This window comes from Gobio gobio, assembly GCF_949357685.1.
Source record: "Gobio gobio genome assembly, chromosome: 16".
NCBI classification, from domain to species: domain Eukaryota; kingdom Metazoa; phylum Chordata; class Actinopteri; order Cypriniformes; family Gobionidae; genus Gobio; species Gobio gobio.
In genome coordinates this window covers 25,477,301-25,503,593 of record NC_137109.1, presented here as the reverse complement: position 1 = coordinate 25,503,593, position 26,293 = coordinate 25,477,301, and the positions used below count along the sequence as shown (strand labels likewise).

At 41.9% G+C, this 26,293-nt stretch overlaps 1 protein-coding gene across 5 annotated transcripts in view; it reads right to left on the bottom strand.

Annotated features, from left to right (window-relative positions):
• Positions 1 to 380: 380 nt before the first annotated feature.
• Positions 381 to 26,293, bottom strand: part of klhl4 (kelch-like family member 4) — a 110,728-nt gene continuing 84,815 nt past the window's right edge. For all 5 annotated transcript variants that reach the window (XM_079839079.1, XM_079839078.1, XM_079839080.1 and 2 more), the window contains 4 exons: positions 21,664 to 21,826; positions 7,691 to 7,903; positions 6,613 to 6,784; positions 381 to 2,552 (listed from right to left, as the gene is read on the bottom strand). In XM_079839079.1, the coding sequence (XP_079695205.1) occupies positions 2,493 to 2,552; positions 6,613 to 6,784; positions 7,691 to 7,903; positions 21,664 to 21,826 (608 nt within the window). In that variant the 3' untranslated portion in view covers positions 381 to 2,492. The remainder of the gene's footprint in view (positions 2,553 to 6,612; positions 6,785 to 7,690; positions 7,904 to 21,663; positions 21,827 to 26,293) is intronic.

Sequence of the window (26,293 nt, the reverse complement as noted above, 5' to 3'; positions counted from 1 at the left end):
ATTGACCGCTGTAGTAATCTTGCTGTTATTGTTAGAGTTTGACTTCTAATCTATAATGTTTAGCATAAGGAAAGCAGTCATACTGTAAGTAACATGTTGATTTTGTTGCATATGACATTGTTAATCTCTGTGGTAGTGATATTTAGTGACTTGTTTAAATTATCATATTTTCATTTTCAGATAGAATTAGGTATTAGTTTCATTGAGATTGCAAGAGATCTAACAGGCAATACAGCTGAGGCAATATGCATCTAATGCTGTACAAGAGACAACCACTGGAGGCCACTGGAGTATTACAAAAAATAAAAACAGCATGAAACAGCATATATGCAGGACATGCAGTGTCTATTCAAATGGTATACCGCAATGAAATACTCAGAAAAGAGAATAACTTTTTATTTCTAAGTTTCGTCAGCATGCCATATAAAACAATGAAAAAGTCAAAGAAAGCATTTCTGTATTACAAATGCGTCACACTAGTAAACGTATTCTTGATCAGCATGTTACATTCCAGTTAAGTCAGGTAATGAGGCTCTTCAATAAAACATTATGGTTGTCAAACAACAAGTTAATGTCAGTACACCACAAAGCAAGAATTGACATAACACAGTTTTAATGACTGATTTTGACATCACGGTTAAAGACCCAATTCAATCAAGAGTTTTGTGGCATTTTGCCCATGTCTGTAAGCCATATATTATGCTATTGTACTTGTAAATTCGGACAAAATTATCTTTTAGCAGATATACGAATTCTACGAATCTTCATGGCTGACCAAACTAAAGCCGATTTAATATGAATGTATATATCGTCGCTGCCCGATGAAACTCACGTATGTCCAAAACGGTTACTTTTCGGGAAGAGAAACAAACACCGTATTTCAAAAGCAGTTGAATGTAGCGTTGTCATACTTGGTATGGCATCTTCACAATTAACCATATTCTTGCCGGTGTAATGATATAATCCACATTTGACCAAAATTGAGTTTAAATGGACATACGTGCATATTTTACAGTAACGGTGGTAGATACCTCGTTCTTCCGATCATTAATTAGAATGGCCAAGTCGCGTTTCATATTGACAGAGGAATACGTGCTGGACATTCTCAGCCTCTGGCAAGCGGTGATAGCAGTATGAGTGAGGCATGTTCTAGTGACAATCATGACAGTAGCATTACAGGCTGTAATTTGAAAAAAAAGTTTGAATCTTATCAATGAGACCGAGTTTATTTACATACTAGCAAGCAAACTAATCTGTGAAGAACTAGATTAGAACTAAACTGTGGAGAGCTTCAAAGTCGTACTTTCGGCTATCCAGTGCTGAGCTTCGATGAAACTTCACGAGACCGGCGAGACCGGCGAGATGCTTCCAAAGGGCGGGAGATACGTGGCGAGATTGACAGCTTTGACACCAAATGTATATACGTGAAAATCAGATGACATTATTTCACAACTTTTCATTGGCCATTTAGATATGTGAAGCATACTGTATACGGAAATGAACCTGGACATTCAATCCGTCGAAAAATCGGCAAAATGGACATACGTGGTTTTCATCGGACAGCGACGATATATATATATACATATATTCGAATTGGGAATATTTCAACTCAAAACTGTTTGCCAAGTGATTTCATGGGGTCTTTAAAATATTTAATAATGGAATTCAAACATATTGAAGTAGCATGCCAATATGTTATGATAATAAATTACACAGGACCAGGGACTATATACAATACAAATTACAAAACCTTTACATAAAGGTGAAATATCAATATGATATAATAGTATATTTTCTACTGTAAACCTTTTTACCATTAAAATCATGACTTACCAACACGTGCTAATTACTTTGGTGTTTTTTCGTTGTTGTAATTATTTGTTTAGCTTCTACTTTAGGAATTTTGTGCTGAACCTAGTCTCAGACAAAATGTGTATCTGATGACATGACTTTTCACAAATATTTGGGCTGAACCAGGATGATTTGTAGCAAGCGTACAACTGGAAGTATTCACAGTGGTTTTTAAAATTGTGTATCTAAGATCAAAATACATTCTCCACAAAATTGCACAAGTAAACAAGTATGCTGCAGTCTTTAAAATACATTTGATTTTGATATAGTTAAAAGATAGAAGAATGTCAAAAATGTTTGATGAGTTTAAATGTAAATATTAAAATGAAAAATTCTAACTGAAGCCTGGATACATTTTCAAAAGTATTCTTTTTTTCTCAATATAAAATGTGAAATTGTCTTATATCATTTTATTACAGTTAAGTAAAATCTTATAAGCATTATTTTTCATATTTCTTTTTTTTTCCAGTCCGTTATAGTGCTGAAATATCTGAGCAACTGCACAAGGTTGTTTAAATCTGTTGAGATGAATCCAGTGCTGACGATAGCTTTGATGAACTTTGTGTATACGTGAAAAGAGCATTCCAAGAGTTGATATCGCACACCTCTTTTTGAGGTCAAAGTTTGGGGACTCTATGCCTTCAAGGCAATTTCACGACCACCACACAGGCCCCAGCTCTCCCGATGTTTAGAGGAACCTCCTGTAATAACAAGAGACAGAGGTTAATGACCAGTGTCCGACTGGAGCAAATTCCCTCCTCCGCAGTGCTCTCAGTCACACTCTGTCTACTTACAGCCCATTGCAGGTAATCTTATGAAAGAGAGAGCAAGAGGGAGCCATGGGAAACTCAGACAGGAGGCAAACTAGACTTGAATAGAGTTTTTCTAATGCACACTGGTTGAGGAAAGAGTGGTTAACCTCATGGTGTTCAATGCCATTGTGACAGAGTGGAAAACAGATGAATGGCAGGAAATGCTTGCACTTCCTGTTCACAGACGCACATCATCCAAGCATTGAAGGAATTTTCACAAAGCTGACTGTTTTGACATATCCTATGTTCTAGAACATTTCTAGGTGCAATTTGTCTTATTCTTCTTAATAGCACACGACATGCTTGGTAAAAAAATAAGGACAGATATAATATTTATTCAGAAGTATTTCAGTTAAGTTATTTAAGTTAAGTGACAGTACGTGGCATAACAACATAAATATTAATTTTGAATAGTTTCTTTGCAGTGAGGGTCAGTGAATTTACAGTTCAATACAAGTAAATGGGGCCAATGCAAAATAATAGTCACAAGACATTTATAAATGCATGTTAACATGATTTTACTGTGGAAAAAAAGTTTTATACAGTTGTCTTCCGTTGTCATGTAACATCTAAAACCCTAAACTGATCATAACAATTAGGGAGCAACTTTAAGCTCAAATAATATATTTGTTGACAGAAGTGCTCTTATGAATTTTCTTTTTTAAATCAACATTATTCTACAAATGCTTTTGATTGAGATTGAACCAGGAAAATTCCTTTAAAGTGGTGGTTCTAGTGTCAATGAAACTAGAACACTAGAAACCTAAAAACTATATATGTATATATATGTACATATATATATATATATATATATATATATATATATATATATATATATATATATATATATATATATATGTATATATATATATGTATGTATGTATGTATGTATGTATGTATGTATGTATGTATGTATGTATGTATGTATGTATGTATGTATGTATGTATGTATGTATGTATGTATGTATGTATGTATGTATGTATGTATGTATGTATGTATGTATGTATGTATGTATGTATGTATGTATGTATGTATGTATGTATGTATGTATGTATGTATGTATGTATGTATGTATGTATGTATGTATGTATGTATGTATGTATGTATATATATATATATATATATATATATATATATATATATATATATATATATATATATATATATATATATATATATATATATATATATATGTATATATGTATATATGTATATATGTATATATATATATATATAGGCTATATTGTTTTTTTGTGGTTTTTTAGTGGACAACGCAGCAGTTTGTTATTTGTCCCAGTTTTGTATGCAATCCCTCTAAAATATTTAAACACACTCAAGTGCATCAAATGCTGTTTTACAGACAGTTTTATAGACAAAACTACAATAATGAAAAGCAGGTTTGCCCATTCATTTGCCCCAATAATTGAAGATATGGCTGCAAAAAAATGCTCCTGTATGAGTTCTTGTTTTTATAACATTTATAACATATGATATAGTTAAGCAATATCAGATTAGAAAAGTGGTCTTTCAATTACCCATTCATAAAGTGAATCAATCCAAAAGTGAATTTGAAATAATCGAATGATTCAATGACTCACTAATTAAGACTTTAGACCACCTTCTGGCAGTTTTATTTTAATATTCAAAAATTGTCCCCCATTATTTCATATTTTTAAATACATTTTTTGTAACACTTTCTTGTAAAGTGTGGAGGAACTTTGAAGGTGGCCGAGGTGATGCCGCAGAAAAGGAGCCAGGAGATGGCAAAGGGATGGTCAAGGAATGGCATAGGGTAGGCATGCCGGCAGAAGAAATTGCAGGAGGTTCAGGTGGAGGACGGCTGACTGAGGAGACGAACTTAAGGGTCCAAGGTGGTGCAGAAGGTGGTGAGAGCCAGGTAGGAGCCTTGAGCAGGGGGCGTGATGGCAGGTGCTCAGGCCACAGTCAGAACTGGTGGACGGCCGGAAGCGATGGTAATGGAGTGAGAGCCCATAGCGTAGCCAAAGGTCCAAGGCGAGGGAATGATGACGACGGCCCTGGCGATGACGACCAAGCCGTAGCGGCAATCTCCCTTGATGACTTTGTGGGTCCAGAGGACAGAGAGCCTGAGGAATGGCTGGGCGGGCCTTAGATGAAGGGGTGGAGGGCCAAAGCGTAGCGGAGAGGTTTGACCCAGGTGGAGTCAACTGACCGAGGGAGCCCGGCAAGGCCAAATGGCCGATGGTCCATGCTGGAATCGTGGTCAGGAGGAGTGTAGGCAAGGAAGTTTGGGAGGTGGGTCGAGGAGGAACGACGTCCACCGAGGGTGTAGGCAGAGTGGTGGGCTCCTCTGAATCTGCACCACTAAGAGAAGAGATGGATCCAGAGGGATTGGTGGAAGACGGTGATGAGTGGGTAGAAGGAATGGCTGAGGACAAGGCTGGAGAGTGAACCACAGTCAGATAAAAAGCTGTAGGGCTAAGGCTTACGGTGGAGAAGGGCTCGAAGTCTGCGGTGGGCTCAAACTGCTTGAATCTGACCATTGGGTTCTGGCTGGGCACTGAGGTTGGAGTGTGGGTGGTGACGTCCTCAATGCCACTTCAGATGCAGTTTCTGTGCTGCCTCTGCTGTGTAAAGGCCAAAGTATACTTCACTTTTTACAAGTACGTGAGAGTCAGCGTACAGAGCGTGTCATGCGAATTTCATCATCAGAAGAGTATGCGTGTACTGAACGCGCAACGCTGGATTTTTTTAGGTTGCAGGTTGCACATGAGCATTTTTTTTTTGCAGTATTTACATGGGTTGTAATTCGTGGCGAGAGATTGCTCAAAACTGTATGCGTACAAGTCAAAAGAAGTCTTTGCAAGGCTGTGCATTCGACTGTGCGCATACGCTCGCGTACACATTGGTGTCAACCCTAAACTGTCTTATAACTTTAATTGAATTTACTGATTAAATTTCAGAAATGTACATAAAAGATGACACCTGGAGGGCAAAACAGGGCTTTCCTCCATTGCCCGCCAGTAATTTTCATCAAGTATTAATGTATTTAAAATACCAAATATTTGCACCTTATTGACGATGCATACTATGTATAGTCAAGCAGGTGAACCCAGAATATACACACAACACGCAGTTTCTCTAAAGTTTAAACAATTATAAAAAAAAAACAATTAACCATTTAGCACATTGCATTCATATTCTGGGTTCATCTACTCATCTCTATGTGCAGTATGCATCATCAATAAAGTGTATACTGAATTTGGTCTGATCACTGTTTTAGTGCATTGATGCACTATAATGCTTGGTTTCACAGACGAGGATTATAGTCCCAGACTAAAATGCACCTTTGAAAGCAACTTGCACTGACACGTCTTAAAATATGTCAGTGCCATTGTTTTGTCTCAAGATGCACACAAGTAATATTATTTTTTTCTATAGCACATTTATAAAATTGCTACTTAAATGTCCTAATTTAACTAAGTTCTAATCCTGTCTGGGAAACCAGTGTTTTTCACATTAAGCATTTTAGAATATCCTGCTGTTTTTAGCAATTGAAATACTGCAGGTGCTGTAAATGGATCACAAGTGCCCAACAATGTTTTTTTTTCTTCTTTTGAGATGGAAATTTGACAGGCCTGTGCTGCAGTTCTATGGATATTATTCCCGCCAGGTCTCCGTGTCAGTCACATGACTGAAAACTAATATGGATAGAAAAATCAACCAGAAATGTATGGACAGCATAATTTTCTGTAGATCTAGATAAATAAGTAAATAAGCAACAAATGAGGACAAGGAGGGGGGGGGGGGGGGGTGTAATCAGGTCGCTGTGTTTTATGTTTGTTTTTGTTTTGTTTTTTAAGCGTGATTTCTAGAACTAGAAAAGTTATGTAAATCAGTAATATCTGTATTTTTACAATGAATATATTTTGGTAGACAAGCTGAAAAAAATGGACTCAATGCACCCACCTCAGTCCATTCATTGTTCTGTGCGTCATAGGACTCAACACTGTTTAAGTAGGTCTGACCATCATAGCCTCCGACTGCATATAACCTGTCTCCGAGCAAACACACCCCCACTGCATCCCGGGGGACGCTCAGGGAGGACACTGTGGTCCATGTGTCCGTTTTGGGGTCATACCTGTGAATGCAGTACAGAATATATGAGACGTAATACAACACAATACAAACCTGTGCTAGCACTTTCAAAATAAGCCACTTGAAAGAAAAAAATAGATAATTGCACAGAGCAGTTAAACAGCAGTAATACTGTAATCTAGATAGTGGAAGCCATTGAAAGCACAAGGACTATGATTATCATCCCTAACAAAGAAATCTATTGTGCTTTCAACATTTAGGCCTGGGCATAGATTAAGCCAGGATTAGGCCTTAGTTCAATTAAGACATTTACAGTAAGTATAGCTTTTATAAATGTGCCTTAAAATATATATATATATATTACTGGTGTGCATCTAGAGACAAAACAATGGCACCGACATATTTTAAGATAGGCCAGTACAAGTTGCTTTCAGTTAAAACAGCTCAAACATGGATATGAGTCTGGGACTAGGTTTACACCTTGTCTGTGAAACCAGGGGGGTATAGTAATAATAACTATTAATTTGTATAAGTTTCCGATGGCATTTGTTCATTAATTTGAATTTTTTAAATTGTAATTTAGCTACTAATTTATTTACTTATACATATACTCCAAAGGTATTTGTTGTTTGGACACTGAGCCTTTTTTCCTCAACTCTTCCACCATTTGATATTATTACTCCACATTGCAGCTGGTGTAAATCAGTAGTTGGAATTATCACCAGCAGGAGGCGTTTAACACCAGATTACTGAGGCTTCCAACCACATTCCTCAATAACAAGGTAACAATGATTTCACAATGAAGAAAGGTGTGTCCAGATTATAGTATATCTGGCACCCGTAACTACCTGCCAAGACTGCTTTTGCATGGTGTTGTTATCATTATTATAAAGATAATTATTAGGTGTTGGGTTTCTTTCTTCCCAGATGTTGTGCCGTGTCAGCTTACCTCTCCACACAATCAGACAGACGAGAACAATGGCTTGAAGCTGGTGCATCATGTCCTCCGACTGCATACAAGAAACTGTTATATGTGGCCACACCCACTCCTCCCCTCCTTTTTGACATCGGCGCACACATGCTCCATTTATTGGTGTGGGGATCAAAACATTCCATCGATCGCAGACAGGAGCTTCCATCACGACCGCCCACAGCGAACAACCTGTAAATACATAAAGACAAAAAACATTTGCAACTTATTTTTCTTCAGTACTGTGAAGTATTTTATACCGTTATATGCACTGGGGTAATTTTGACCTTTGCTGGACCAACCTTAAAATACTTATATTAACATTTTGCCAGATTTTATTGGTGATTTGGGGTGTTATCGAAACATTAGTTAGTTTTGGAGATAAAGAAACCGTGTTTTCTCATTAAAGCATGAAGTTGTGATGGTCTTGTATTCCCTATTGTGACGTATACCACAGCTAACAGCTTCTATTAATTGATTGGATTATTGGATCATTGTGGTTTGCTATTGCTGCTATTTGCTGCTGAAGAATTGTCTTTAAAGACTTGTATTACCTATTACCTAGATAGATATTAGCTGCCAGGGGGCATTGCCAAGATGGCTGCTGAGTGAACTGGCTTCAGCCAGCCCTGTATGTGAGTTTACAATTAATGATAGAGGACTAGGCTATACTGCCATCATGCATCACCACATCACCACAGGCACCAGTGTGAGAAATTAACCATTTTTATTGAGAGGTTTTATTTTTCCCCTAAAACAGGAATTGATAAATTTGGCATGAAATCAGAAAATGTTATTTATTTTCTGCATGTTGTCTTATTGTGAAAAAAATAATCTGTTTAAATGGGTCAATGACATGATGTGCATACTTTTGTCCAAGTGCATTATTTTCTTTTAAAATAATTTGATACATTTATGACATATATCACTTTGAATTCATTTTTAGTATACATTTAAATAATACATTTTTGTTTGTTTGTTTTGTTATCTTAAATCCCCAAAATGTCAGGTGGGGCAACTGTCCAAACAAATGAACAAACTAAGAAAACTATTTAAAATATAAACAAAACAAAAAATACTATGGCATCGCCTTAGGTTTGAAACCTTAAATACCAGTAGTTAAAAGCTGTTGATAAAATTGAAAAACCCAAATTTGTCCAGCAATTTGTATATTCTTAAATGTCAGGGTGGCACAACTGCAAACATGGCTCTTTTATTATGAATTGACAAGGTATAACAGTAAGCACGATAAAGCATCATCCAGATGAACTCAACTGATGCTTGTAGAGTAAAAAGGTTTGTAGATCTCTCTAAATCTGCTAATTTCATAGTATGGGAAGATTGGTACACTTGGTACACTTGGTACACTCTAGTACAACTACAGTAGACCTATACATACAAATATTTGGTTGTACTGCCTGACATAAAAACAGTCAAACATGAATTTAAACACTTTGAAGGGTTATTTAACAACTGAAACACATTATTCACTCACACATCACAATACATTAGTAAAGTTGGCTGCAACTTCCGTTTATATATATATATAAGCTGGAAAAAACAAACTCTGGTCAGGCCAATCACATTGGCCCTCATTTATCAATCTTGCGTAGAAACGGTTGTATATATTGGCGTAAGATTATGCTTACACTCCTCTCACCGCCTGATTTATGAAGCTGTGCGCACCTCTGAAATCCAGGCGTACGCAAAACCTGCCCTTGATAAATGCCGCGGCTGAAAACGATCGTCATTAGAATAACACGCCCCTATATATTCAAGTCTCTGCCTCCCCCACGCCCTCATTTTACGCCATGGACACACGGAAGACGGCAAAGAAGCGAAACTTCTCTGACGTGGAGATCGTCTCGGTTACGGATGTAACCCTCGTTCCCTGAGGAGGGAACGGAGACGTAACGTTAGTGACTAACGAATGGGGGTTTCGCTTAGAAGCCTATCAACTTCGAGTTTAGAGAAAACGCCCAATGGCGTGCCAATGCCATGGGGCATGCGGAATTTGCATACGTAACTCCGCCTCACCGCGTGAGTATATAAGGAAGTACGTGGCAATATCGCATTATGTTACCTGCTTGAGGAGCCAAGACTGAACTCCTGCATTCCAGGTAGCACAGCTGATGTGGCAACGGGACGTTACGTCTCCGTTCCCTCCTCAGGGAACGAGGGTTACATCCGTAACCGAGACGTTCCCTTTCGTTCAGTCACTACGACGTAACGTTAGTGACTAACGAATGGGGGTCCCAATATAATCCCGCCACTCAGCTGTCTTCCAGTGCCCTGCGTAAGTGTGAGTACCCTGTCGTAAGACTAGTACGGACGAAGGACTCCCAGTTATCACAGGATTACCAAGGTACACTGGGAAGCATATCCCAGTGAGGGAATGCCAAGGATGCCTACCCGTGGGGAGGACTTAAGAGACATATATGAGCCGGCTAGGGGCTGCATATGGAGATCTCTAGGGTACCAGCCGAAGGTGGATTTTTAACCCTAGGGTTGGCGGGGACACGCCAAGGGAAGAAACCCGCTCACTGCGGAGACTTACGGTGAAATACTCGTGTGGGGGTCGCCGGAGGGGAACCATGCACACGGCGCACCTGGCCGGAGACGAGGGTCTGGGCTCGCTAGAGGGCAGACACACAGGTATCGACGTAAGCAGTGCTGGAGGAGCTCAAGGCTCTCGGGGGAGCTCACCTGAGGAAATATCGCACGTATCCAGTCCGTGGAGTGGAGTGGCGAGCAAGCGAAGACACCCGAATGAGTTGGGTGTCGCCCAGCCTGCAGCTCTGCAGATGTCTGTCAGCGAGGCGCCATGCGCTAGAGCCCAAGAGGAGGCCACACTCCGAGTGGAGTGTGCCCTCACACCAAGGGGACATGGTCGACCTTGCTGCTGGTAAGCCAAAACAATGGTGTCCACTATCCAGTGAGACAACCTTTGCTTTGAGAGAGCACTTCCCTTCCGCTCTCCACCATAACAGACAAAGAGCTGGTCTGAGGTCCTGAACGCTGCGTCATGTCTACGTAGGCGCGGAGGGCGCGTACTGGACAGAGCAATGCCAAGGCTGGGTCTGCCTCCTCCAAGGCAGCGCTTGCAGTTTCACTACCTGTCTCTGAAGGGAGTGGTGGGAACCTTGGCCACATATCCAGGCCGGGGTCTCAGGATCACGTGAGAGTTAGCCGGCCCGAATTCCAGGCACGCTTCGTCAACCGAAAAAGCCTGCAGGTCCCCGACCCTCTTAAGAGAGGCCAACGCGGTCAGCAGAGCCGTCTTCATCGACAGGAACTTAATATCAACCGACCCCAAAGGCTCAAAGGGAGGCCTCTGCAGAGCACTTAAAACTACTGAGAGATCCCAAGAGGGTACGAGAGGAGAGCGAGGAGGATTCAGTCTCCTCGCCCCCCTCAGGAACCTGATGATCAGGTCGTGCCGACTTACCTTTTTGTTCTCCAAGAGATCGTGGCGGGCAGATATAGTGGCCACATAAACTTTGAGGGTGGAGGGAGACAGCCCACGCTCCAACCCCTCTTGGAGAAACTCAAGCACGGACCCGATCGGGCATTTCCAGGGGTCTTCTGGCGGGAAGAGCACCAGGTGACGAGGAGGTTCCACTTCAACGCATAGGCATGCCGAGTGGACTCTGCCCTAGCGGAAGTGATGGTGGCGACCACCGTAGGTGGCAGGCCACTCAAACCTGCCGCGTCCCGTCTAGGAGCCACACGTGGAGGATCCAGAGGTCGGGACGCGGGTGCCATAGGGTGCCCCGTCTCTGAGTAAGGAGGTCCGGTCTCAGAGGAATAGGTCAGGGAGGGGCTGTCGCAAGGAGTATGAGTTCGGGGAACCAGGTCCGGCCGTGCCAGTACGGGGCGACCAAAAGGACCTGCTCCTTGTCCTCCCTGATCTTGCACAGGAGCTGTGCGAGTAGGCTCACTGGGGGGAACGCATATTTGCGTAGGCCCCGCGGCCAGCTGTGCGCCAGTGCATCGGTGCCGAGCGTGCCCTCGGTCAGGGAAAATAACAGGCTGCAGTGGGAAGAGTCGTGGGAGGCAAACAGATCTACCTGTGCGTCGCCGAACTGTTCCCAAATCAGCTGGACCGTCTGGGGATGGAGTCTCCATTCTCCCGGGAAAGGCTGAAACCACGAGAGCTCGTCGGCTGCGTGGTTCAGGACCCCCGGAATATGGACAGCACGAAGGGACCTCAGGCGCTTCTGACTCCATAAAACGAGATGGCGGGCGAGTTGAGACATACGGCTGGAGCGTAGACCGCCCTGGTGGTTGATGTACGCTACTACGGCCGTGTTGTCTGACCGGACAAGCACATGTTGACCCTTCAGCAGCACTCGGAAGTGGTGCAGGGCGAACCGTAATGCCAGCAACTCGAGGCAATTGACATGCAGGAGGCGCTGGGGTCCTGTCCAGGAGCCCGCGGCTGCTTGTCCATTGCACATGGCACCCCAGCCCGTGGCAGAGGCATCCGTCGATACGACAACATGCCTGGAAACTCGTTCTAAGGGCACACCGGCCCGTAGAAAACTGAGGTTCGACCACGGGGTGAGCGTCTGTAAGCAGGCCCGAGTCACTTGGATCCGGGGCGTGCCAGACAGCCATGCCCATCTCGGGACTCGATCGCGAAGCCAGTGCTGAAACGGTCTCATATGAAGCAATCCGAGCGGCGTTACCGCGGCTGCAGATGCCATATGCCCCAGGAGCCTCTGAAATAGTTTCAGTGGAACCGCACTCTTGCTCTCGATTTGACGGAGGCAAGCCAGCAGAGACTGCGCGCGCGCGCTCGTAAGCTGCGCGCACATGGCGACCGAGTCAATCTCCATACCGAGAAAAGAGATCCTCTGCACGGGGCAAAGTTTGCTCTTTTCCCAGTTGACCCGAAGGCCCAGACGGGCTAAGTGGTGGAGAACCAGATCTCTGTGTCCGCAAACCTGCTCCCGAGAGTGGCCCAGTATGAGCCAGTCGTCGAGGTAGTTCACGATGCGGACCCCGTGCTGCCGAAGGGGCGCAAGGCTGCCTCGGCAATCTTCGTGAAGACGCGAGGGGACAGAGATAGCCCGAATGGCAGAACCGCGTTCTGATGTGCCCGCCCCTCGAAAGCAAACCGTAGGAACGGTCTGTGTCGAGGAAGGATGGAGACATGGAAGTAGGCGTCCTTCAGGTCGATCGCTGCAAACCAATCGTGAGGACGAACGCATTCGAAAGGCGTTTCGCAGTCAACATCTTGAACGGAAGCCGGTGAAGGATCGGTTCAAGATGCGAAGGTCCAGGATTGGTCGTAACCCACCGGTTTTCTTGGGTACAATGAAGTAGGGGCTGTAGAACCCCGACTTCATTTCGGCCGGAGGGACAGGCTCGATTGCACCCTTCGCCAGTAGGGTGGCAATCTCCGCACGCATGACGGGGGCATGGGCCCCGGTCACGGTATAGCGGACTCCCCTGTAACGGGGAGGAGCCTGCGTGAACTGAATCGCGTAGCCGAGCCTGACGGTCCGCGCAACCCAGCGGGACAGCCCCGGAAGCTGAAGCCATGCTTCCAGAGACTGCACCAACGGGGTCATACGGACGGCAGACGTACCCAGGGTGGGGCAGCGAGGCAGCGTTACCGGCCCGGACAGGGGAGGCTGTTGGGCGTCCCGGGGTCGGGGCACGGTTAACGGCTGCGTCCTGACAGCGGAGACCAGGGAAGGACGCACGTTCCACTGGGGTCTGCTCTGCCAGGGGGCTGGCGACAGAGAGGGATGCGAGTGGCGAGACCCGAGGGTGGCGCACACTGTCATCACCGGTCTCTGGGTCCTCAGAGACAGGAACATGAGTTCTTCCCAAGCGCTGCTAGCCCGGGGGCCAGCAGCGGAAGAATTTTCCCCCGGCCCTCCACCGGGGGAAGGAGAGGCCCTGCTACCATCCCCTGGGAAGAACTGGAACCCATCTCTGAGTTGTCCACCTCCAGCCTGGCGTTTAACCAGTCTGGGGAGCGGACTGGGTGACATCCTCAACCACCTCCACGGCGCGGCTCAGGTGAAGGCTGCTGTTGGGGCCGGGCGGGAAGAGGGAGGGCGCCCTCGGCGGCGAGCGGACTGAGGCGACTGAGCCGGCGGCTGGTGCAGCAGCTGGCCGCCGGGGCAGTACGTGTTACAGCCTCAGTCTGCTCTGGGGCGGCCGAGAACTGTTGGGCGCAGTTCTCAGCCGCGCCGCCGAAGAGGCCAGCCTGGGATATGGGTGAGTTGAGGAGGCGGGCCCGCTCAACGTCCTCCACATCACCAGGTAAGGCCAGGTGTTCTCCCGGACCACAGCTGTGGACATCGCCCGACCCAGGGAGCGTGTGGCCACCTTCACCGCCCGGGGTCGAACCCCCGCAATGGAAACGTGACACATCCGCAAACACTGCCCGAACATGCTGAAGCCCAAACACGCTCGAGCAGTGAATGCGTCCATAGACAGCAGCGGAAAATCGATCGCACCCGGAAGTGCACGGGCGAGCCGTCTTGAAAAAGACGTGCCACGTGCAAGCTCTTTTTGTGAGAGGAAAGCCTCGCAGTCGATGCCGAAGCGCCCAGGGAAACACACACCAGCTGTCAAACGGACCACTGCGCAGATCAGCAGGCAGGAAGTATGCGATCACTGGAACGCGCCGTCACACCAACACCGACTGGAAAGCTGCTCGTCTCGAAGAAGCTGACAGAGTCTCAGAAGGCTGTAGGAGTGAAGAGGTAGGTTCTCTTGGCTCCGAAAGCAGAACATAATGCGATATTGCCACGTACTTCCTTATATACTCACGCGGTGAGGCGGAGTTACGTATGCAAATTCCGCATGCCCCATGGCATTGGCACGCCATTGGGCGTTTTCTCTAAACTCGAAGTTGATAGGCTTCTAAGCAAAACCCCCATTCGTTAGTCACTAACGTTACGTCGTAGTGACTGAACGAAAGGGAACGAGACCATCACCAGGGAAGTGGGAAAAAAACCAAAATTGTTTTATTTGGGAGTTTAAAGAGTGGGATTAAAGGCGCCCACAAAAAGGTGTACGGTGGAAATCCAGTTTAAATAGCTGTTTGGATGAAAAATTACCTATCACAATTCATTATTTTACAGCAGGTGTTTTGAAATAATTAGCATTTAATTTCGTATCACGTCACATGTATTGGGGTGTACAATAGTGATGATGATGTGATGTGGAGTACCATTCATTCACATTAATAATTGCATGACAATTTGTAAGATTCTTATTATTATTATGATTTGTATTATTAATGACGCTTATTGTTATTTAGAAGAAGAATTTCGTTATTATTATTATTTATTTTATTATTATTTAAAAGAAGAAGAATGTCATTTTTATTATTTTGTCAGTCTGAATTATTTTCAGTCCCAGTCCGTGCGCAGCTGCCGGGCCTAACCAACGTCAGGTAAAGCGCACAGGCTCGCAACTGGAGGAATACATATGCCTACAAATCAAATGCTTTGGTAAAGTCACACAAATTAAACATTGAAGTCCATGTTGCACAAAAATAAACACTGAAGTTTATAATTACTAGCCTATATCCCTATTCGCACGGGATTAGCCTATTATGTGGGGACCTCTGGTGATTTGTAATAATCGCAGAGAATGTCTGTGATCTTAATCCCGTGCGAATCGGCCATGTCTGTAATATGTAGGCCTAATGTAAATATTCCCCCGCAAATTACCTACCATATTTCGCCAAACACAGAGGTCCTGTGATAACATTAGTCCCGTGCGAATCGGCATCTCTGTGATTTGGCCGGGATTAGGCGGATCGTATATAATTTTTGCAAGGTTTTTGTGTCCTTTGCGCATTTCTATTTTTATCTTTCATGAAGAATGGAGCTAGGCTGCATATAATGCGCACCGTTATGACTTCCCGTGCAGCCGCGCGGATTATAGCCTACTTTCACTTTAGAATGATCACCAGTTTGGGAGTAATTGCTTGAATGGTGTGTTTAATATTATTCTTAATGAAAAACACAAAAACAGAACAGTACAATGACAACTCGCTTAAATGGGCACTTTTACATTTAGCTTTGAAACTGAATCTTCCGTCGTATTGTTATAGCCTATTGCTCAGTTACGTTTTTAATTGCGTCTGTTCTCTAGGCTAACTGAACTAAATTATTTTTATTACTATAAAACAATCAAAATTATATCGATACGACTGTTTATAATTTCATACAGCTATATCTATAACGAAAAAACATGTTCAAGTCTTTACATCATATCCGGGAGAGAAGTCAGTAAATTCGAATAAAATCACAACTTATCACACGAGGTCCCCAGATAATAGCGTACTTATCCCGTGCGAATAGGGCTTTAGTTGTTGTTGTTGTTGTTGTTTTTTTACAGTGGGTCATAATATAGCATATCTTTGTCAGTGCGTTTTGTGGTGTTAGGAATTGTTTTTCTGCATTTTCGCACTAACTCAAAACGTGCGTACACCACCTCCTGAGCTGGTGTAGGATTTGAGCGTGCTGTACGCCAACGTCCATTTTGATAAATCTCAAAGTCACCGTGGTTTTGGGTGTACGCCAGGTGTACGCTGGAAATTTGGTGTACGCACTTTTGATAAATGAGGGCCAGTGTATATAGAGTCGGTTGGCGGACTTAACAAAATGACGGCAGAGTTGCGGCGGTTCTGCGTGCTACTTGTAAACAAAGAAGCTGGCGAACAGCGGTCTTTCGAATCGCCTTTGGCCGCGACTCTGGAAGACTTGGAATAAACTTTTCTTTGAGGAAAGAACAAAGAACGGCACTGAAGTCATTCTTACAAAAGGAAGATGTGTTCGGAGTTTTACCGACCAGATACTACGAAAGTTTTATCTATCAACTAGCTCCGCTCAGAGGCGGACTGGCCATCTGGTGTACCGGGCGTTTTCCCGGTGGGCCGCTGGACAATGTGGGACGGCCCGTTGCTACGCAAATAAATGAAGAATAAATTATAGTAAAACTACGTAGCCTATATCCTTCCGTCAGCCCAGACGAATGGCCCGGGCAGCCCTCTTGAGGCAAAACTCCATGCAAAACTCTAATCTATAGCCTGCTCAGTCCCAGTGTCTCAGTGGTGTAAAAGCGCTCGTCAATGTCAAAATGTTTGCGATATCCAATCAAATTGAAGGAGGCGGGCGGGCGGCACTTAAGAGCTGAATATGAGTCAATGGGCTACAGAAATATTTCCCGACTGTCAACGATTTTAAAAATGTTAAACGACGGACATTATTTTCCAGGGATGTAAACTACTGCTGACCTTTTAGAATTGCCTTTTACGTTATTCGTCACAGAATGCACAAAGAAACATTATCGTAGGTGTCGCAGTTTTCAGCATATCAGAGGGAATGTTTGTCTTTCTGTTTCCAGGCTTTCTTCAGCAATTTCACAATAATTTTCAAATTATTCATAATACTCCAAATATATTTCTGAAACGTAGGCTTAGCCTACACATACATCATGCTAAAACTGGCAACTTTCATATTCAATTAGCCAATGGAAAGTGTCATATATGAAAATAAATATAGGCCTATAGCTAATTTGCTAGTTAGTTCATATGCATTATTTTATTTTAATCAAAAGTTTGAATTAATTAAGACTTTTTAAAATGTTTTTTTGAAAGAAGAAGGCTGAATTTATTTGATCAAAAATACAGTAAAACCACAAATATTAAGAAATATTAATACAACTTCCAATAGGCCTTGTTGTTTTCTATAAGAATGTTTTGTAAAATGTAATTTATTTCTGTAAAAGCTGACTTTTCAGCATCATTACTTCAGTAAGTGTCACATGATCACATAAATCATTTTAATATGCTGTATTTTTCATATAATTTTTAAACTCTTTTCCACTATTTGAGCTCTATTCCATAAAATTACAGATGTCTAGATACTATAACCACTAGAAAGGCACCATAAAACAGTCCACATTCTGCACTACATCCTAATAAGTCTTCTAGACCATAGCATTGTATATGGTCTGATTTTATGGTAGGTATTGAACTTAAAGCTACACTGTGTAACTTTTTTAGTCTATTCTTAGCTAAAAACACTTAGTTCTTTCAAAAATATATGTGCTCATTAATGTATATTTACTTCTTTCAAGTAATAAAGTATTCTCGTAAGTTTATAATATGCCATTGAAAATACATAAGGTAATGGGATCTAACGGTGGTCGCCATGTTGCCCCTCCATCTTGAAAGTACATTAGCCAAAGAGGGACATACCCGTAAATTCAAGCTTCGCTTTTCGCGTTTTAACCGGTTTTAATACTCGATGGCACTGTACAAAATTCTCTGCCTCGCGCATGTGCGCGTCAACTTGTTCAGACTTGTCTGGTGCATGTGCAGAGAGTTTTCATCTCAGCAGCGTCCAGTAACAGTTATACGGAGTTTTCCTGGCTTGTTTATTCCTCAAAAGTCTGTTTTTCCTTGTGTGGTATTTCTGTGCGTTAATAACTCCGTAAGTAATAAGTTATTGTCATTGTAGATGTGTTTCAGAGTGTGTCATCGCGTAATTCAGTTGATGTCACCTCAGAAGTATTTTTGTGTCAACATACAATAGCGTAATGCTCACCTATTTGAATAATTATTCAGTTATTTTGTTATCAACAATGTTTATTCGTTTATAGAAAATATTTGCTTGTAATGTATGTTGATGGAAATATGTATCAGGTCTGATCGCCATATTAACAATTGTTATACAGAGCGCACTGCAGTGCTAGCGTTAAAGCGCCGCACACACTTTTGTAACCGGACACCGCTTGTTAGCAGCGGCAGCTCCGCTCCTTTTAATGCAGCTTCATTTAGCGCCTATATATGGTACAATAAGCTCTGGTTTACGGTTACATTATACAAATGTAACTTATAAGTATAGTTATACAGTTCTTAACTGTGTATGTATATTTACCATCCTTATTTGTTCTCTCACAGAAACCACATTTATGTACATATCCACGCAAACCTGTTTATGCCTTGCAATTGGATGACTGCATAAACATTACTATCATCAAAGTTCACTCTGGATTAGCTGCAGTTCTTTCTAACCGAATAATTAGGCCAGTTGAGTTCCAACCATCCCACTGCGCACAGAATATCCCACAGGCACTGTGTCGAATGTGGACGAGGTCGAACTGGAAGCCATGTTAATCTTGGACTAAATCGGCCACCGTAGGAGTTGAAACGAAATCGGAATTGAGAGGAACATAAACTAAAATTCACTGGATGGTCATATACCTTTTCACCACTAGATGGGGGAAAATATCACACAGTGTAGCTTTAATGATATTAAACTACAGGGTATGGAAAAGAGAAATCAAAATTTGTATTTAAAAAAATTATAACCTGAAGAAGTATGCCAGTCATTCAGTATGATAAGCATTTCAATAAAACAATTAATATAATTCATATTTTTGTATAAATAGCTTGTGTTTAAAATTGCCCTGTGTATAATGAGCCAGTGCTTATGGTGAGGTGTGTTGCAGACCGGGTGTGATGGGCCGCTTTGTGCCAGAAAGTCCAGGGACACTTTTTTGCCCCAGTCCACCCCTGGCTCCGCTTCACCTTCTTCGTTGCTCTGGTTGGTTGTAGCACTATCCTATTGCATGCAGAGGGAATTTGAAAGGCAACCGTTTATCCCGCCCCTCGGATTGAGCCCTGACAATGGTGTGTTCCCAGACCCAACATCTTGATGTGGGTCTGGCTTGTCAGGCTAGTATATTTCAGATGAGGGTTTGTGGGTTTCTTTCAGGGTTCTGTGGATTTATTTGTGATATGTAAAAGTTCTTAAATATTCTAAATGTATTAAAAATGTATGTGGTTAAGGTTTATGGTCATAAGCATAAAAAACAACAATTTCTATTATACTTTTATTTTATTTTATTTTATATTATTGACTTCATAGGCATAAAACCCTATAAATAATGAAAGTAAATCTCTCTCACTGTCAGATATTACATTGGTGCAAAGAAACCTGGGACTATGACCATGGAAAATTAGGTATTGAGTAACTATAGTACACTTAATACACTTATGTTTTTCAATGGAATATATTTTAATGTCAATGTCAACCTTATTTATAATAGCATCATTAAAAACAAAGATTGCTGACCAAGGTGTTGTACAATACACTATATTGCCAAAAGTACTGGGACACCACTCCAAATCAACTGGTCAACTGTAAGTGGTATTATAACAAAGTGGAAGCAATTGGGAACAACACCAACTCAGCCACGAAGTGGTAAATCAAGTAAAATCACAGAGTGGGATCAGCGCATGCTGAGGCGCACAGTGTGCAGAAGTCGCCAACTTTCTGGAGAGTCAATAGCTACAGACCTCCAAACTTCATGTGGCCTTCAGATTAGCTCAAGAACAATGGGTTTCCATGTCCGAGCAGCTGCATCCAAGCCTTACATCACCAAGTGCATTGCAAAGCATTGGATGCAGTGATGTAAAGCACGCCAATGGACAAGTCTGGGTTTGGCGGTTTTCAGGAGAGAACGGTACTTGCCTGACTGCATTGTGCCAAGTGTAAAGTTTGGTGGAGAGGGGATTATGGTGTGGGGTTGTTTTTCAGGGGTTGGGCTTGGCCCCTTAGTTCCAGTGAAAGGAACTCCTAATGCTTCAGCATACCAAGACATTTTGGACAATTTCATGCTCCCAACTTTAAGGGAACAGTTTGGGGATGGCCCCTTCCTGTTCCAACAGGACTGCGCAGATGAAGTGCACAAAGCAAGGTCTATAAAGACATGGATGAGTGAGTCCTGACCTCAACCCGATTGAACACCTTTGGGATGAATTAGAGTGGAGACTGCAAGCCAGACCTTCTCGTCCAACATCAGTGCCTGACCTCACAAATGCGCTTCTAGAAGAATGGTCAAAAATTCCCAAACACACTCCTAAACCTTGTGGAAAGCCTTCCCAGAAGAGTTGAAGCTGTTATAGCTGCAAAGGGTGGGCCAACTCCATATTAAACCCTACTGATTAAGATTTTTTATTGAGTCATTAAAGTTCATGTGCATGTAAAGGCAGGTGTCCCAAACCTTTTGGCAATATAGTGTATGTCTGAAGACCATCGAAAAATAAAACCATATGCAACATAACAGATTACAAACAAGACCAGCAACTACAAGAATCAGCTATGATTAAAAGCCAGAGAAAATTTTAGTATGATCACCACTATACTTTAGCCAAACCTGGGGAACATATAGCAATCTCTGGTTTGATGACCTTACTGAGAACTTTTACTGTGTTACTAATAATTTAGAGCATTTTTATATCTGGAGGTCCTGGGATATGCAGAGAGTCTTGGCGAGGGGTCCCTGAGTCAGAAGAGGCTGACAACCCCTGTCCTACAGAAATTCAAGAAGGATGTTCTGTTGAAAAGACCGATCAATTAATCACTTTGAAAAGTAGGACACTGGTCTCTAGAGGTAGTCTAGATGGGTTTGTTTTTGACCTGGTTATAGAAATGCCCCAAGAGTCATCAGTCAATGTTCTGCTAGATTCAAAATCAGCCTCTGTTTTCTTGGATAGAGCTAACAGAAGCTCGCCTGCCACTCAAGTGACTTTAATGTAAAAGACACTAGAGATGCTTTGGTCTCAGAGCCTATTAACTCCCGTCTGGCTGTACAGGGTTACGCTGTATATTGGATACAGAACCTAATTCAGACCCCATCATGAGGAGAATCCATGGAGGAAAGAGATCAGCCACAGCACACTGCACATATACTGCTATCGATAGAAAATGTATTTTTTTTCTTCTTCTCACTTTTTGAGTTAATTAAATTCCAAATTAAAAAAAATTGTTATTACAATGGTAATATAGTGTAGTATCTCCTGTCTGAATTTAGATTTTTCAGTTATTCTGTAAGTAACAGCGATTTTTTTAAAATAGCAAAACAGTCCTGCAAAAGACAATAAGAACAAATGAATTCCTTACTTTCCATTGAGAGCAGTGACTCCGACAGTGCTTCGCGGGGTGGACATACTGGCCACATAATTCCACTGCCTCGCCTGAGGGTCCCACCTTTCTACTGTGTTCAAATAGCTCCATCCGTCATGGCCTCCCACTGCATACATGGGCCCCTCTAGCACAGCAATTCCTTTTTGAAGAAATAAATAAATAAAACAAGTAAAGAGAAAGACACTTGGTGGTGCACATCATGCATTAGACAAATGCACAATCCAATAGCACTTGTTTGTCTTGGTCTTTGTGTTATAGTGAAACTGGCAAATGTCAAAATGTAAATGGAAATACCATGGATTTAATGTCAATGAACATCAAGAGCACTTCCTTTTTAACCAGATATCAGTAGCTAAAGACATTCTTCTGGTCTGACCCTGACGACGAGAGCCCTGAGATGCTGTGGTAAGCATTAAGTATTCATGGTGCATCTCGCTGCTCCCTTTTACAGAAAAGGTCTCTCATGTTTCTGTTATAAATCTCTGGCTGTCGCTTTTGGGGGCTTGACATATAAATCGTCTCTTGACCGACATTTGGGTTCTGATATTGCAGTGCACTTTATAGACCTCAATGAGCAACCTTTGAGTGTCAGTTTTATGGGATTATTGTACAGTGCATTTTCTCCTCTATGAGTTTAAATCACCAGCCATATTTTTCATATACATTTTTATGGGCGGCCCATATTGCCTTTATTAATTTACACAGTTGTTTTGATGTGTGACCACCTGGTTATGTTTATAGTTATTTCTTGAGGCATGGGTGTTAAAGCCACACAATTTCTATTATGCCCAACATTATAGAAAAAGTTGAGCAGCAATAAGGCTTGCCTTTATTTTATAACCCAACAATTTAATTGAATTCTATTTAATTTCAATTGTCTATTTAGGTTAGTGTATTTGGTGCTTAAATTATTAACTGTAACAAGTAAAACTCAATGTCATGAAAGCCAACACTATACTGCAAATTTAATTAATTAATTAAATTATTATTATTATTAGGGGCCAAGCACCGAAGGTGCGAAGGCACCTATTGAAACCGTTCCCGTTCTTATTATTAGGGGCCAAGCACCGAAGGTGCGAAGGCACCTATTGAAACCGTTCCCGTTCTTATTATTAGGGGCCAAGCACCGAAGGTGCGAAGGCACCTATTGAAACCGTTCCCGTTCTTATTATTATTATTCATCTTCTTCTTCTTCTTCTTCTTCTTCTTCTTCCGCCACGAAGTCTATGGCAGCCCATAGAACCGTATGGTAAAAAGTTGTGAAATTTGGCACACTAATAGAGGACAGTCTGAAATGTCACCGTAGCAAATTTGGAGTCTCAAACTCAATCCCTCTAGCGCCACCATCAGTCCAAAATTTGACTCATGTTTATGCTAATAACTTTTGAACCATAAGGGCTAGAAACAAAATTATTTTTTCCTCTGATTCCTTGGCTCAAGACGATTCGATTGCACCCTATGACGTCATTTTCCGTCATAAAAATTTTCCCGCCATTTTGAATTTTCCGAAAAACCTACTTTTACGAACTCGTCCTAGACGGTTCATCCGATTTGCACGAAAATTGAACCAGATCATCTTCAGACCATGCTGACAAAAAATCTTGCAAATCAAGTTGATTCGTCAAATCATTTGCGATAAACTCGCAAACAAATTTTACGTAGCGGTTGCAAAAACACACTTAAGGCAATATCTCCGCAACGCTTTATCGTATTGAAACCAAACTTGGTACATGTCATCACAAGCATAACTTGAGGCAACATACAGCGTTTCGGCGCAGCGCCACCTACTGGTCCGGAGATACGAAAAATTGCTATTTTTGCTTATAACTTCTGAACTGTTTGTCCAAAAATCATAAAAGTTGTCTCGTTACATTCAGGACGGCATGCCGAGTCGTCTGATATTCAATTTTACCATATCGGCCATTTTGGCTGTCGGCCATTTTGAATTTTGTCAAAAAATGCTATATTTTACAAATGCATTAGTATATTGTTACTAAACTCGGTATGTGACTTCCATGCTATGCCCTGAAGGTACTCAAAAAGTTTTAGGGCAGTGCCCCCTTGTGGTCAAAAGATATAACAAACTTGACAAAAATGCTAATAACTTTTGATTAAATTAGCCTAGTATATTGAAACTGGTCATAATAGAGTCATTGGCTCATGCCGATTCAATTGCAACCTATGATGTCATTTTCGGTCATGATAATTTCCCCGCCATTTTTAATTTTCCAAAAAACCTACTTTTGCGAACTCGTCCTAGACGGTTTGTCCGATTTGCACAGAAATTGAACCATATCATCTTCAGACCATGTTGACAAAAAATCTTGCAAATCAAGTTGATTTGTCAAATCGTTTTCGATAAACGCGCACACAAATTTTGCGTAGCGGTTGCAAAAACACTCATAAGCCTATATCTCCACAACGCTTTATCGTATTCAAACCAATCTTGGTATATGTCATCACAAGCATGACCTGAAGCAACATGCAGCGTTTCGGCGCAGCGCCACCTACTGGTCCGGAGATACAAAAAATGGCTATTTTTGCTTATAACTTTTGAACTGTTTGTCCAAAAATCATGTCTTCCGCACCATGCTTTGAAGGTACTCAAAACGTTTTGGGGCAGTGCCACCTTGTGGTCAGAGGTTATAACAAAATTTACAAAAATAATAATAACGTTTGATTAAATTAGCCTAGTTTATTGAAACTGGTCATAATACATTTATTGGCTCATGCCGAGAATATAGATACTAATTTTGCCATATTTGGTCAAACATCTTGTCCTCAATGTTCTTATTTGATCAAAACCTACTTTTTCAAAAACATCCTAGACCGTTTGTCCAATTTCCACCAAAATCGAATTGTATCATCTTCAGACTGTGTCAACAAAAAGTTAGGGATTTTGCATCAATAGATGAAACCGTTTTTGTAAACCGCAGCGACGAAGTTGAGCCATGATGCCAAAATGACTCTTGAGGCTGTATCTCTCCAATGCTTTGACATATTGGCATCAACCTTTGCATGTGTCATTGTTCCCTTATTCTGACCACACCACATCAATTTCGTAACTGTGCCACCTATTGGTCAAAAATGATAAACCATTAACTTATATTATCAGTGACTCTGTATATGATATTTCAGCCATTTTGCCTAATCTTCTTAAACTGTATAATTGTTCATTGTTGCAGTTGGTCTGACACTCTCAGACTACAATGCATTTTTCAGCCTTTTGCCTAAAATCATCTTAAAACGTGATTAATTGCTCATTGCTCCAGTTGATCTGACACTGCCAGCCATTTTGGCATGTCTTGTCTTCTTCTTTGCGCTTGGCCCCGGTATTGCTGCTTGCAGCTATATTTATTATTCATCTTCTTCTTCTTCTTCTTCTTCTTCCGCCACGAAGTCTATGGCAGCCCATAGAACCGTATGGTAAAAAGTTGTGAAATTTGGCACACTAATAGAGGACAGTCTGACATGTCACCGTAGCAAATTTGGAGTCTCAAACTCAATCCCTCTAGCGCCACCATCAGTCCAAAATTTGACTCATGTTTATGCTAATAACTTTTGAACCATAAGGGCTAGAAACAAAATTCTTTTTTCCTCTGATTCCTTGTCTCAAGACGATTCGATTGCAACCTATGACGTCATTTTCCGCCATGGTAATTTTCCCGCCATTTTTAATTAACCGAAAAACCTACTTTTACGAACTCGTCCTAGACGGTTCATCCGATTTGCACGAAAATTTAACCAGATCATCTTCAGACCATGCTGACAAAAAATCTTGCAAATCAAGTTGATTCGTCAAATCATTTGCGATAAACGCGCAAACAAATTTTACGTAGCGGTTGCAAAAACACTCTTAAGGCAATATCTCCGCAACGCTTTATCGTATTCAAACCAAACTTGGTACATGTCATCACAAGCATGACTTGAGGCAACATACAGCGTTTCGGCGCAGTGCCACCTACTGGTCCGGAGATACGAAAAATTGCAATTTTTGCTTATAACTTCTGAACTGTTTGTCCAAAAATCATAAAAGTGGTCTCGTTACATTCAGGACGGCATGCCGAGTCGTCTGATATTCAATTTTACCATATCGGCCATTTTGGCTGTCGGCCATTTTGAATTTTGTCAAAAAATGCTATATTTTACAAATGCATTAGTATATTGTTACTAAACTCGGTATGTGACTTCCTTGCTATGCCCTGAAGGTACTCAAAAAGTTTTAGGGCAGTGCCACCTTGTGGTCAAAAGATATAACAAACTTGACAAAAATGCTAATAACTTTTGATTAAATTAGCCTAGTATATTGAAACTGGTCATAATAGAGTCATTGGCTCATGCCGATTCAATTGCAACCTATGATGTCATTTTCGGTCATGATAATTTCCCCGCCATTTTTAATTTTCCAAAAAACCTACTTTTACGAACTCGTCCTAGACGGTTTGTCCGATTTGCACGAAAATTGAACCAGATCATCTTCAGACCATGCTGACAAAAAATCTTGCAAATCAAGTTGATTTGTCAAATCGTTTTCGATAAACGCGCACACAAATTTTGCGTAGCGGTTGCAAAAACACTCATAAGCCTCTATCTCCACAACGCTTTA